Below are 12970 nucleotides of genomic sequence, written 5' to 3'. Positions count from 1 at the left end.
CGGGCTAAGATGGCTGGGACAGATGGGAGTTGTAGTCCAGCAACATCTGGGGATGCAAGGCTGAAGAACTGTCCCCTACACACTTTTGACCTCCCCGTGTCCAGCCTGAACACTTAAAGAGTGCCTCTCTCTCTCTCTCTCTCCAGCCCAGAGTTAGGGAACCTCAGGCTTGGGGGTCAAATGCAGCCCCTCTAGGCCTCTTTACCTGGCCCATGAGACTCTCCCCAGGCTCTCCCTCCCAAGCTTTGCTTCCCTCCGTCCCACTCGCCTATGCATGTCTGATCATGCCTTTTGCTCTTCTGCATAGAGAGGGGAGGTGCGACTTGCATGTACAAAGTAGCCTCCTGTTTAAAGGTAAAATTTACATCCATTGCTCCACTCACTATTGCCTCTGGCCCCTCCCACCCTGGCATGTGGCCCCCAGAAGGACTGAAAAAAAGATTCCCTAGTTCTAGTCAGGCAAAATTTCCTATCGCAGGCGTTTTCAAAGGGAGAGGTGGCGAATCAGCAAACACAGACGTTCACTGGAACTTTTGTTGATTCTCTGGAAAAGAAACTAAATTGGAGCCATGGGGGATGAAGCCCCCTCCCCTCCCCCTGCCCTGCCCCCGTCTGCAGTTTCCACAATAACAACACGAAGAAGTCAGCTTCACAGAGCTCTTTTGTAATCAGCCAGAGGAATTTACTGCTGCTTCCCCCGGGTGCCGGAGGCTGGCGGCGGAGACCCTTATCGGCCACAAGCAGATTTCTAAGGGCCACGACGTTTAAAGCCCTTTATCTAGAGGTGAAGGTCCTGGGTGTGGGAAAAGAGAAAACTGCTTGCCGGGACCAGCATGCAGAAAGGATCAGTGGCTTTACTCTGCACCTCCCTTCTCCTCCTGACTCCTCCGCAGGCAGGAGATGGTTTTCAATATTTAAAAACGTATTTAAAGAAACACACACACACACTTGCATTGAAAAATGAAAACAAAGAAGGTCACGTCACGAAAGCAAGAAATCTGGGCGTTTTGCAGCAGGCCTTGAAATTAAACACGCACACACACACAGCCTGCCAATCATAGATGCGTCCCTCCTGCTCTGACCGGCAGAGTCATCACCGAAGCAATTGGACCCTGTTTAGGGTATACCACTACGGGCTGCAGATGGGGAAGAGCAGGGGACATTCTCAGTGCTCCCTGTAGTTGCCAGGGCTTGACCCTGGAACCTTTTGCATTCAAAGGAGACAGCCTAACCACTTAGCAATGGCCTTTCCCTTAAATCGTAGCAAGCTGCCTTGGTATAAGATGGACCATTGGTCCATCTAGTTCTGTATTACCTACCCTGACCGGCAGAGGCTCTTCAGGGGGTTCAGGCAGGGGACATTCTCAGCCTTATCTACCAAAGAGCTATGACCCTTCCCCACATGGGAAGCTGTCTTACGCCACGCCATACGATTGGTCCACCTAGCTCAGTAATGTCTACACTGACCGGCAGCAGCTCTCCAGGGTTTCCAGCAGAGGTCTCTGTCCCAGCCCTGCCTGGAGATGCCACTGGGGATTGAACCGGGGACCTTTTGCGTGCACAGCAGATGCTCTGCCACTGAGCTATGGCCCTGTCTTAGGAAGCTCTACAAAGGCTCTGTTAGAATTCCCCTCTCATTCTAGGAGGAGAGCTCAGCTTTGCCCGTTTCCCAGTCCACAGTTTCTTCAGGTGGACAAAAAGCCACTTGTCACGTAGCAAGCGGGAAGGGGCTCTCGAGACCCACCACTCAAACTCAAACCAACCACAAAACCTTAAAAGCGCCAGATGCATACCACTTCCAGGCTGCCCTTCGCCTTCCTCCTCGACTTCTGGGATCTTGGGAGCACTCTTTCCAGGGCCGGAGAAGATCCCCATCGGTGCCCATTCTAGGTACAGGGGGACGTGCTGGAACTGAGACGCAGGGAGAGGAGGCGAGAAACCCACTGTTAGCACGACAGCAGGAAGCGGAACCTGCTGCTTTCAACTTCCTATGTATCTGGACTCTTGGCTTATCTCAAAGGGTTATTTAAAAAACCAACGCTGTGCTACTTTCCCCCCTTAACCTGTCCCACTCCATCTCACGCCCCACACATTCTCACACAATTCAGTGGCCAATGGCTCTGTGGCATTGGAGCCTCCGTTGCCCTGTGCTGGTGTGCGTTTCCAAGTACAATCCCACTCAGAAGATTGTAACAATAATAAATTTATTTCGGTCGTTGACCAGCAGATCCCACTCAGAAGTCAGTCCCCGTTGAGTTGCAAGGGGATGACTCCCCAGTTAGCGGAGATTTATTATTTATTTATTAATAAAATATTTGCATATTGCTATTTCGTTAAAAACATCAGAGTGGTTTACAACATGTTTAAAAGAACCACCACAGAATTTACCAAAAAAACCCATTAAAAATACAGTGAAAAAGCATCTTCTTAATTGCCTGGCTAAGGCTGGCAGAACAGAAAGGTTTTCAGCAGGTGCTTAAAAGTGAAAACAGAAGGCGCCTGCTGATATAGCACTGGTCGGGAACCAGGGGCCATATGTGGCCCTCCAGGCCTCTCTGTCTGGCTCTCAGAACTCTTTACTTCCTCCTCAGTCTCCCCTCTCCCTGGCCTTGCTGTGCACCCTTCCTTGAGTGTTTATGTGTGGCGAAAATGTGTCCTTCAGCTCCAACAATGCCTCTCGGTTGCTTGTGCAGAGGACAGAGAGGGAGTGTGTGTAGCAACTAGCTTGCCGCCCAGAGGTAAAATCTGCATGTGTTGCTCCTCCCACTTTCACCTCTGGCTCTGCCCACCACTAGCATCTTATTCATTAGTCGCTTTGTCTTCAGAAAAGTGAAACGCACAGCGACATACAAACACAAATATAAAAACAAGGATAGTGTGCGGCCCCCGGAAAGTTGCTCAGAAGGGAATATGGCCCTTGGGCTGAAAAAGGTTGCCCACCCCTGGGATTGTTCACCATCTCATAGCCTAACCTGCCTCTCAGTGTTGTTGTGGGGACAAAATGGGGTGAGCCTTGAGTTTCTTGGAAGAAAGGTGAAAATAAAATAAATGACACCCCTTAACATTGGTGTGACAGCTCTGCTGGACCGCTAAACATTTAAGTACATCTTTTTGTTATTAATGTTTTTTTTAATATACAGTAGGGCCCCGCTTTTCGGCGTTCCATTAATATGGCGGCTAAAATTAGAGTAAGGCCCCACTCATACGGCACTTGTTCTGCTTTTACAGTGTTTTTCAGGCGTTGGGCGCCATTTTATTGAAGGACTTCCACTTTTCGGCGGGTTTCATTTTTAGGCGGGGGTCTGGAATGTAACCCCCCATGTGAATGGGGCCCTACTGTACTTTCAAAGGACTTTTAACTTAAATGGAAAGATGCATGAGGAAGATCAAGTGCCCCAGCTCAGTGGAAGAGTGTCTGCTTCGCATGTGGAAGGTCCCAGGCACCTCCAGTTGTACCTGGAGATGCTGAGAATTGAAGCTGGGACCTTTCGTGTGCAAAGCAGACCCTCTACCACTGAGCTACCAGTCGAGTTGGAAGGGTGGAATATAAAAATGCAATAAATAATCCCAAATAAGTAACTAAATGAATGGCCAGGAGTCGCTTGCTGCACTGGGCCACAGACAATGAGCCAGGGACCCAAAGCAAGAGCTCTGCAAAGACGGATTGCGCCAGCGGGGGGCTTTACCACCTTTGCTGAGCCCAAGTCCACATTTTGTTCCCACACACACGAACGCATGTACGGGCCTTACCTTCGAATAGGCCAGCTTGGTGAATGCCCGCTTCGCTTCCGTGGGCTCCAGAAACTCCACGATAGCCGTCACCCCGCCTTCAGGGAGCAGCACCCGCCCGAGGCTGCCGTGCGCCTGAAACGCCTCCTCCAGCTCCGTTGCCTCAGTGCCAGCGGGCAGGTTCTTCGCCAGGATCACCGTCTTACTCCGCTCACCGGCTGCCTGGCAAAGGAGAGAAGAACATGGCTTTGCAACACTTTTCTTCTCCGGCTCGGTCCCAGGCTATGGTCTTAAGGCACGTAAGGCCAGCTCCCTGCTGAAGCTAAGCAGGGTCAGGTCTGGTCAGTGCCTGGATGGGAGACCGCCTGGGAACCATATGGAAGCCGCCTTGGGTTTCCATCATGAAAAGAAAGGTGGGGTATAAATGTAATAAATAAATAAATAAAAATTCAACTCGCCCGTCAAGGTATCCAGCACGGGCCGGGTGAAGCGAGCTCCCCTCATCCCGGCTCTGACCAGCAGAGTCCATGCAGATGTACCTGCCTACAGGAGCCAATCTGTGTTTTCACGTACTGGGGAAGGGTCACAGCTCAGTGGTATATTATCTCCCTTGCGTGCTGATGGGGAATGTCCCCCTGCTTGAACTCCTGCAGAGCCGCTGCCAGTCGGGTTAGGTAATACTGAACTAGATGGACCAACAGTCTGACTCTGTATAAGGCAGCTTGCTATGTCTTAAGGGAAAGGCCATAGCTCAGTGCTTAAGGTGTGTGCTTTGGATGCAAAAAGGCCCAGGTTCAATCCCTGGCCACTCTAGGGAGGACTGAGAACATCCCCCTGCCTGGAAACCTGGAGAGCTGCTGCCAGTCAGTGCAGACAACACTGAGATGGATCAAGAGGTCCAGCTTGGAATAAGGCAGTGTCCTAAGTTCCAAGGCCTTATCTTTTGGAAGGGTTGAGATGCAACTCACCTTGTTGGGGGTTAGCATGGGGAAAAGAGTAGACAGAGGAGAACCTCCAAGCTTCCTAGACTGTCTTTCTGACCTAACCTGTGCTGACCTTCAAGTGTGTAAACTAATACTCTTAGGGGTTTCTGACCTCATTTCCTCCTCCTCCCCTTCCTCTTTCTCCCACCTTGGGATAGGAGACGTCTCTCCTTTCTGTCTCTTTCCCCTACAGAGATGAAGAAAGGACAAGCGTGCCTCTTTGCATGTCCAGCTTAGTTACCTGGAACTAGGATCTTTCCTATCAGGAATAAATTTCCTGATACAATCAATAAATTGACTGATTTGAAATAAATTTCAAATCAATGTCTTGTTTTCTGAAACCCAGAGACCCAGTGTGATTATATCCAGGGTAAAATGTGTTCCTTCAGCAGGGATCCCATTACAGTTTTGCTTCTGCAAAGCGCTCTACGCCAACGGCATCTGCATCGCTTTCAGGGGAAGAGATCCATCTACACGCCACCCTCCCCAGACTGACAATTTCTCAGCCTTGAGGGAAGCACTTCAAGGGCAGCTTCCTTTGCTCGCGACAGCCAGCCACAGCTCAGTGGCAGAACACCTGCTTTGCATGCAAAAATCCCAAGTTTAATCCCTGATGGCATCTCCGGGTAGGGCGAGGAGTGAATCCTGTCTAAAATCCTGGAGACCTACTGCCAGTCAGTGCAGACATTACTGAGCTAGATGGACCGATGCTCTGCCTCTGTATAAGGCATGCTCCCACATGCACAGGGAGGGCGCAAGGGCACACAGTCTTTACCTGGCTGAAGGAATCCAGGCTGACCCCGTTTTCCAGCAGGAACTGGCGGACCTTCTGAACGAGCTCCGTTTCCCCCAGAGCCACCCTCACTGCCACGCTGCCCTTGCCCTCCTGCCAAGAGAGAATTAAAGACATTATGGACAACATGCCAGGAGTTGCCCCAGCTTCCATGCCTCCGGAGGGGGACAGCGCTGTTGGACGGCAACAAGACTGCAGAACAACCAAGCTCCGAGAGCCATATTCTCTATGCATTCGTTCGTTTTATCACACTGATTACTGAAGGTGGCGAACATAGCTCCTCCTCCCTCTCCATTTTATCCTCACGACAACAACCCTGTGAGGTAGGTTAGGCCGAGCAAGCGTGACTGGCCCCTAGTTCACCCAGCAGATAGCACCTGAGTCCTTCAAAGCAGCTTTACAGAATGTAAAACAACGACCACCCAATACCACAACATGCAAAGACTTTTAAAAAAAATCTTGACATATACAATATGCCAATGGAACGATAAAGAGAAATTCAGGGCAAAAAACCCCCACCAGTTTATGTTTTTGCTGTTAACTTAGTTGAAAGACAGGACAGAATGCAGTTCCCAAATTGTGGTCTACAGACCACCAGTGGTCCGTGGGCGTCATTCAAGTGGTCCATGCCATGTCTGTGAACGGTGGACGCAACAGCTGTTCTGTCATGCTTATAACCTGGTGGTCCACCTGGAAGGTGGGGGGGGGTGAACTGGAAGTGACGGGGTAGGGGGAGGAGAAGAGGAGCCTGCCCTTAAAAGGAGCAAAAAGCATGAGCAGCCAAGTCAATGGGAGGCTAGAATTAAGAAGCTGACTCCTGATTCAGTTAAAAACCACACAGCATCTAGCACCGCTTGTTACAAGTGACCCAACAGACAGGGGGAAAAGAAGATGGCTGAGTGCTCCGCCAAGACCGTCAGCAATTTGCAAGCGGTGCATGGAGGAGAAGGTTTAGGAACCACCGAAAGAGGCATCCTTAAAATAATGTTGAAAGGAAGACTCACATGATCCAAGACTTGGCTCTTGGTGGCGTTGTATTTCTGCGCCACAGCGTCAGCCACGGCGTTCACCCCCATGAAGAGCGTGTTCCAGTTGTGAGAGCTAAATTGGGAGGGGGCAGAAAGAGAGGAGACCAAGCACCACTTTCGCTCATTATGGGGCACTGCGTTATTCGGCTGTAACTGTTACATAAGCTACAACTTCTTAAAATAAAAAGACTCTTACCAAAACAGGACTTCCAGAGGTATCCCGTATTGTTTTACTGTTCGATTACATTATTCTTAAATTGGTTTTAGGTATATTTAGGTGATGCTTAATTGTTTTAATGCTGTAATGAGTTTAATTCTATTTTAAATGTAGATTTTTATATATCCAAACGATATGTACCCATTTTTAGTTGTAAGCCAGTTTTGGAAAAAGGGTGGGGTATAAATAATAATTAATAATAATAATAATAATAATAATAATAATAATAATAATAATAATAATAATAATAATAAACAGATTGAGCCCCAACATGTGGAACCCAATCACCGCCTTAGCCCCTCTCTACTTGAGAGTCTCCCCTCACCCACAGATACACACTGTTCTATCCACAGGGAGAGAACGAGGGCCTTTGCATGCATACACCCCCCCCCCCCAAAAAAACACACCTGGAACTGTTGGCTTTGTCCTTGGACGCCTTTTGCTTCTTGTATGAAGACGCGCCCCCAGCATCAGAGCTCTCCCCTTCTTCCTTCTTTATGGTGGAGGGCAACACATGCAACATCCTTCCCTAAGAGGCAAGATAGGAGCTCTGAATTCCCCCACCAAAATGGAAAAAAGACTTCCATTTCTTTTTTTTTTAGTACACTTGCCAAACTGGTCAAAACGCATTTCTTCCTTGTAAACCAGGACTGGAGAACCTTTTTTTCAGCACAAGGGCCGCATCCCCTTCTGGATGGGGGCGGAAAAGTGGGTGGAAAGACAAATGGGAACCCTGCCTTCGCACAGTGGGCTAGTTTGTATATATGTTCCTTTCTGTCTTCCATCCAGGAAAGCAAGATTTATTATCAGAAGTCAAAGAGACGCTCCAGCCAGACTAAGCAATCGAGAAAGAGTGCAAAGCAAGGCTGGTGAGGGGTGCAGCCTGGGGAGACTCTCGGGTGCCAGTTAAAGAGGTCTGAAGGGCCACATTTGGAACCCAGGCCAGAGACTCCCCATCTTTATAGCAGCCTGTGCGGCTGTAAGATGTATGCTGAGAAACACGCGAGCAATTGCCTACCGATGTCTTAGAAAACCTGGAGAGACCAAGGATGGAACATGGGGCATTCTACATGCAAGCCCCGTGTTCTACCCACTAAGCCACCGCCCCTTCCGACGCAGCTGTACCTGAAACACCTGTCCATCCACTTCTGCAAAGGCTTTCACAGCATGCTCCGAGAACATGTAGGTGATGAAGGCAAAGCCCTTGGGTTTCTTGGTGAGACCGTCAATGGGGAAATGGATCTCGGAGAGAGGCCCTGCAGTGAATTAGGAGAGGCAGAGACACGAATGTTCATTATGAAGTCCTTGCAGCCCCAGAACGCAGGGCCCGTGTAAACACAATGAGACATTAATTGCATCTTAATGCATAATGGAGAGACTGCTTTATTCCTTATTTACCCGGTAGGTCTGTGGTCTGCGGGAGAGTTTCTCCTGCAAGATCCAAAGAGATCAGAAGCCCGTTCCACAGGAGCTCAGAGCAGGGCTCTCAGTGGGGCTGCCCCAGTACTGTGGAACAGCATTTCTGCCGAGATACGTCAGGCATCTGCTATCTGCGCTTGCCGGAAACATCTGAAGTCATTTTTTTGTTCCGACGGGCTAGATGAACAACTCACTGCCATGGGTGTCTACTTTGTATTGTTTTTTAAAGTTTATCTGATGTTACTTTCTGTGGGTGTGGGGGGCTATTTTAACTGAATTTTGTACATAGCCTTGACACGTGCATGGAAGGGAATAAGTAATTACAACAATCTTTGCCTTGAAAAACATGCAGATTTTCAGATCTCACTAGGCACAGAGGGAAGGTTAAACCCTTTCTTCCGCAGCTGCGGTCCTGGCAAAAAATTCTTCTGAAGCTGCTCTGGTTGTATCAGGCGCAAACCCCTCATTCCCCACCTTTCCTCTGCAATGCAAAGAGCGCCGTTGGAGGAGTGGTCTTCACTGGGACTGCAGCAGGGTAGGCAAAAGGGTTTTTAATAAACTCCTCCTACCCTGCTGACTGCAGTCCCAGATCAGCACCCCCATTTGGCCTGAAGCTCCTGCTGGAATTCAAGAAATCCTGCACCTTTAAATGCAAGAATGCCTTCACCATCACATCTAGTTTGGCCCTTAGATGCCCAGGAATGGGCAGAATGGGGAGGGAGGGCAGGGAAGAGACTGAGAGAAAGAATTGCACAAGCATCATGGTGCATGGCCGGTAGAGCAACACCCTTTCCCAAACTTTGGATCCCCCAGACGTTGCTGGACTACAATTCCCAACATTCCTGACCACATGCTGGCTGGGGCTGATGGGAGTTGTAGTTCAGTAGCATCTGGAAACCCAAAGGCTGGAAAAGCAGAGCTAGGAAAGCAAAGAGCAGCCCTGCAGGTTCAAACACACGATTTATCTAGTCCAAGGGTGGGGAATGGGGGGGGGCAAATGTGGCCCTCCAGGCCTCTGTATCTGGCCCTCTGAACTCTCTCCAGGCCACACCCCTCACTGGCCATGCTTCACGCCCTTCAGTGGGGGAGGAGAGGACACGGTCTAGCCATCCTCTGCCAGCCCTTCATGAAATTCCCGGACGACAGCTTCAATGGAAGTGGCATTAAAACAAGCAATAATTATTAAACTACATTTTTTTATTCCGACTTCCCTTTGAAGAGTTTGGGGCTGTGTACGTGTATTTTCCCTCCACCTCCCTTCCCCCATCATTTCATCCTCACAACAACCTTGTGAGGGAGGTCAGGCTGAGAAAAAGAAAGAGTTTCCCAACCAAGGCCATCCACTGAGCTTCATAGCCGAGCAGGGATTTCCCCAGGCCTAGCCAGATGCTTTGCTACTCCAAACTGGCTGCATATACACCATGCATTTAAAGCACATGACTTCCCCCAGTTCTGGAAACTGTGGTTTGTTAAGGGTGCTGGGAATTGTAGCTCTGTGAGGGGTAAACTACAATTCCCAGGATTCTTTAGCGGGGATGGGCAGGGAGGAATGTGCTTTAAATGTATGGTGTGTACAAAGCTGTTGCCTCTTATGATCCATACAGATTCTCTAAGATCATTAACAGCACTTTGGTGAAGAGGCTGGGGGGGGGCATCTGTAGGTTCCTGACACACAACTCTGCTTCTCCATAAAATCTGAATCAGGAGTAGAGATGTGAAGATGCAGGGGAAAAAAAAAACCAGAAAAATGCAGGGGAAAACTGTTTCTTCCCTCCCCTATTTTTCAATTTTTTAAAAAATAAACAAACAGAAAGTTTTAGGAGGTTCTTCCGGGCCTTCGCATCTGTACCCAGGAGAGGCTGCGCAAGCACTGGACCAGCATCTTAATGCAGAGATGGATTAGATGAGGGTTAATAAACTGAGCTTAAATCCTGGAAAGACGGAGGGTCTGTGGGTAGGTGGTTGCCTTGGCCAGAAGTTAGGCTGGCTGTGCGTCCTCGATGGGGCTGCACTCTCTCTAGAGGAGCAGGTACTATATGTAGCCTGCAGGTGGGGTGGTGGCCTACCGTATTTGGAAAATATTGCTTCCAAGTCTTCCTCGGTGCTGGTGTAGGGAAGATTCCTCACAAAGAGCCTCCCAGATTCAGACAGATCTTCTTCCTCTTCATCGTCCTTCTTCGTCCTTTGCCAGGTCTGGGCCGGGCCCTTGGAGGGGAATTTTGCTTTTGCTGAGCTCTCCTCGGGGAACACCTCGATGTACCGCCCACCTGTCAGAACACAGCATAGAGGGAAGGGGGGGGGAGGAGAAAATCAGGCACCAAAAACAATGATTATTTATCTACTCATTCATTCCCTACAACAGGTGGGGGAACCTTTGGCCCTCCGGATGCTGCTGAACTGAAACTCCCATCAGCCCCAGTGAGAACAGCCAGGGATGATGGAAGCTGTAGTTCAGCAATATCTGGAGGGCCAAAAATTCCCCGCACCTTCCGCAGAGCTTCTGAAGAGCGCCACAACCACCTTGCGAGGTAGGTGAGGCAGACAGAAAAAGTGCTGTAGGGACACAGAAAGCTGCCTTGTACCAAGTCAGACCACACTGGTCCATCTAGCTCAGTACTGTCCACACTGACTGGCAGCAGCTCTCCAGGGTTTCAAACAGGGAGCCTTTCCCAATCCTTCTTGGAGATGCCAGGGATTGAATCTGGGACCTTCTGCATGAAAGGCAGGTCCTTCACCGTTGAGCTACAGTCCTTCTCCAAAAATATACATAATAAAATACAATTCCACAGCTTCATAGTGACCAGGAACATAGATGACCAGTTTCACTAAGTTGAAAATACTTGGGCAAATCAACATTTTTAGCATATCCCAAAGCATAAAATCACTAGGGACTAGAAATTTGCGATTTGAAACACAAATGGCTCTTTCCTGCATCACCGTGTGTAGCATTACTTACAGGTTTAATAATAATAAAAGTAATAAACATAAACACAAACACAATAATAATAATAATAATAATAAACTATGCTTTATGGCACTGAGAGTCAAACAACTGTGTCACACATGACATTAAAGCAAACTTTCCAGCAAGAATATACCCAATAAGAAACAACAGCAAAGCCTAGATTGTTTATGCATTCAAACATTTTTGGTCCCGCTCTTCAGCCCAAAAAGGGCTCCCAGAGTGGTTGACAGATGACTAAAAAACAGAAAAAGAAGACAGTTCCTGCCCTCAGGCTTACAACAGAAGAAGACACGATACAAAAGGAAAACAGATTGGGAGGGACGAGGAAATAAGCAAACTTGGGAACAACTCTGAAACTTGGCTAAAGTCTTCTGTGAAATTGCGACTGAACTGTACCCAAGTGGTACGCATGTTTGCAATTCGTGTGTGTTGCGTTTACATGTTTCTAGACATAATGCCTGAACATCTGAAGCGCAAAGCATCTTTAGCACGTGCCTTAAACACAGTAACGCACAGAGAGACACTCAGGAACTAGTTCGGCTGTATTCAACCTCCTCATCCCCATTCAGAATAGACGGATACATACCCATGTACTCGTGATTTCGTTTCAGTGCTTTCTGTACCTCTTCCTCGCTGTTAAAATCAACAAATACATAACCTGGGAGAAGAATAAAAATGCACATTAATATTATTAAGCTCCAGACAGGCCTTTAGAACAAGCTAAGAGTGGAGTTGCCTTATAGAGAATCAGACCACCGGTCCAAAGGCTATCCAAGGCCACTACCTCCAGCATCAGTATAGCATTTACTGGGAATCGGAAGGGATGGAGAGATGCTGTTGCACTCATGTCCTGCTGGTGGGCTGGGCTAGACAGGCCTGACCCAGGAGGCTCCTCTTATGTTCCCATCAGGCTGTCAGTAGCTACTAGCCACGATGGCTATGCTCCACCTCCACTGGCAGAGGGAGTATGTCTCTGAACAGTAACTGCTAGACCTCACAGGTGGGGAGATCTGCCACTGCACTACTCAGGGCTTGTGTGTGGGCTTCCCATTGAGGCCTCTGGTCGGCCACTATGGAAAAAGGATGCCAGACTAGAAGCGCCCTTGGCCTGATCCAGAAGGGCTTGAGGGGATGAGACAAATTCATGGAAGATAAGGCTACCAATGGCTACTAATGTGTGTGTGTGTGGGGGGGGGGAAATCACAAGACACTCTAAGTGATTTTACCTCTAAAAAAACCCAACGCATTTCGGCCTGCATACACTCTAGTCCTTCATCGGGGTCAGTTCGAAGCGAAAATACAAATTTCAGAGACATCCAGTAATACATTAAATCTTTGATAATACCTAGAGTTCTCTGAAAATTATGTTTTCACTTTGTGACCCACGATGAAGGCCTGTCATTGGGTTATTTTTACAATTAAAGTAACTTACAGCATCCTGTGATTTTTCCCCCCTCACTCTAATTAATTAATTAAATTTATATACCGCCTCATAGCTGAAGCTCTCGGGGCGGTTTATTGGTTTACTTGGATGCCCACCATTTTCTGTATTTTATCAAGGCTAATAACTATGTTCTGCTTCCTCTGTCAGAGGCAGTATACCTTTCAGTGGGAGTCACAAGAAGGGAGAGCGCTGTTGCACCCAGGTCCCACTTGCAGGCTTCCCATAGGCATCTGGTTGGCCACTGTGAGAATAGGATGCTGGACCAGATATTCCTATGTCTAAAACAAAATACTCTGTTCATAGGGTATTGAATCAGAAGAAGGCTAGGACTGGGGAGGGCAGCTATGAGAGAACTAGAAAAGGTCCTCAAATGCAAAGATGCATCACTGAAC

At 48.5% G+C, this 12970-nt stretch overlaps 1 protein-coding gene across 4 annotated transcripts in view; it reads right to left on the bottom strand.

Annotated features, from left to right (window-relative positions):
• The window catches only part of RBM19 (RNA binding motif protein 19), a 101253-nt gene that overhangs the window by 78859 nt on the left and 9424 nt on the right, over positions 1 to 12970 (bottom strand). For all 4 annotated transcript variants that reach the window (XM_061602878.1, XM_061602877.1, XM_061602879.1 and 1 more), the window contains exons 9-16: positions 11721 to 11792; positions 10236 to 10436; positions 7876 to 8006; positions 7158 to 7279; positions 6510 to 6606; positions 5488 to 5598; positions 3751 to 3951; positions 1794 to 1911 (exon numbers count right to left, since the gene is read on the bottom strand). In XM_061602878.1, coding sequence (XP_061458862.1) covers positions 1794 to 1911; positions 3751 to 3951; positions 5488 to 5598; positions 6510 to 6606; positions 7158 to 7279; positions 7876 to 8006; positions 10236 to 10436; positions 11721 to 11792 — 1053 coding nt within the window. The remainder of the gene's footprint in view (positions 1 to 1793; positions 1912 to 3750; positions 3952 to 5487; positions 5599 to 6509; positions 6607 to 7157; positions 7280 to 7875; positions 8007 to 10235; positions 10437 to 11720; positions 11793 to 12970) is intronic.

Source organism: Rhineura floridana, chromosome 19 (genome assembly GCF_030035675.1).
Source record: "Rhineura floridana isolate rRhiFlo1 chromosome 19, rRhiFlo1.hap2, whole genome shotgun sequence".
NCBI lineage: Eukaryota > Metazoa > Chordata > Lepidosauria > Squamata > Rhineuridae > Rhineura > Rhineura floridana.
Note: the sequence above shows the minus strand (reverse complement) of the source record. Positions and strands in the feature narration are given on the sequence as shown.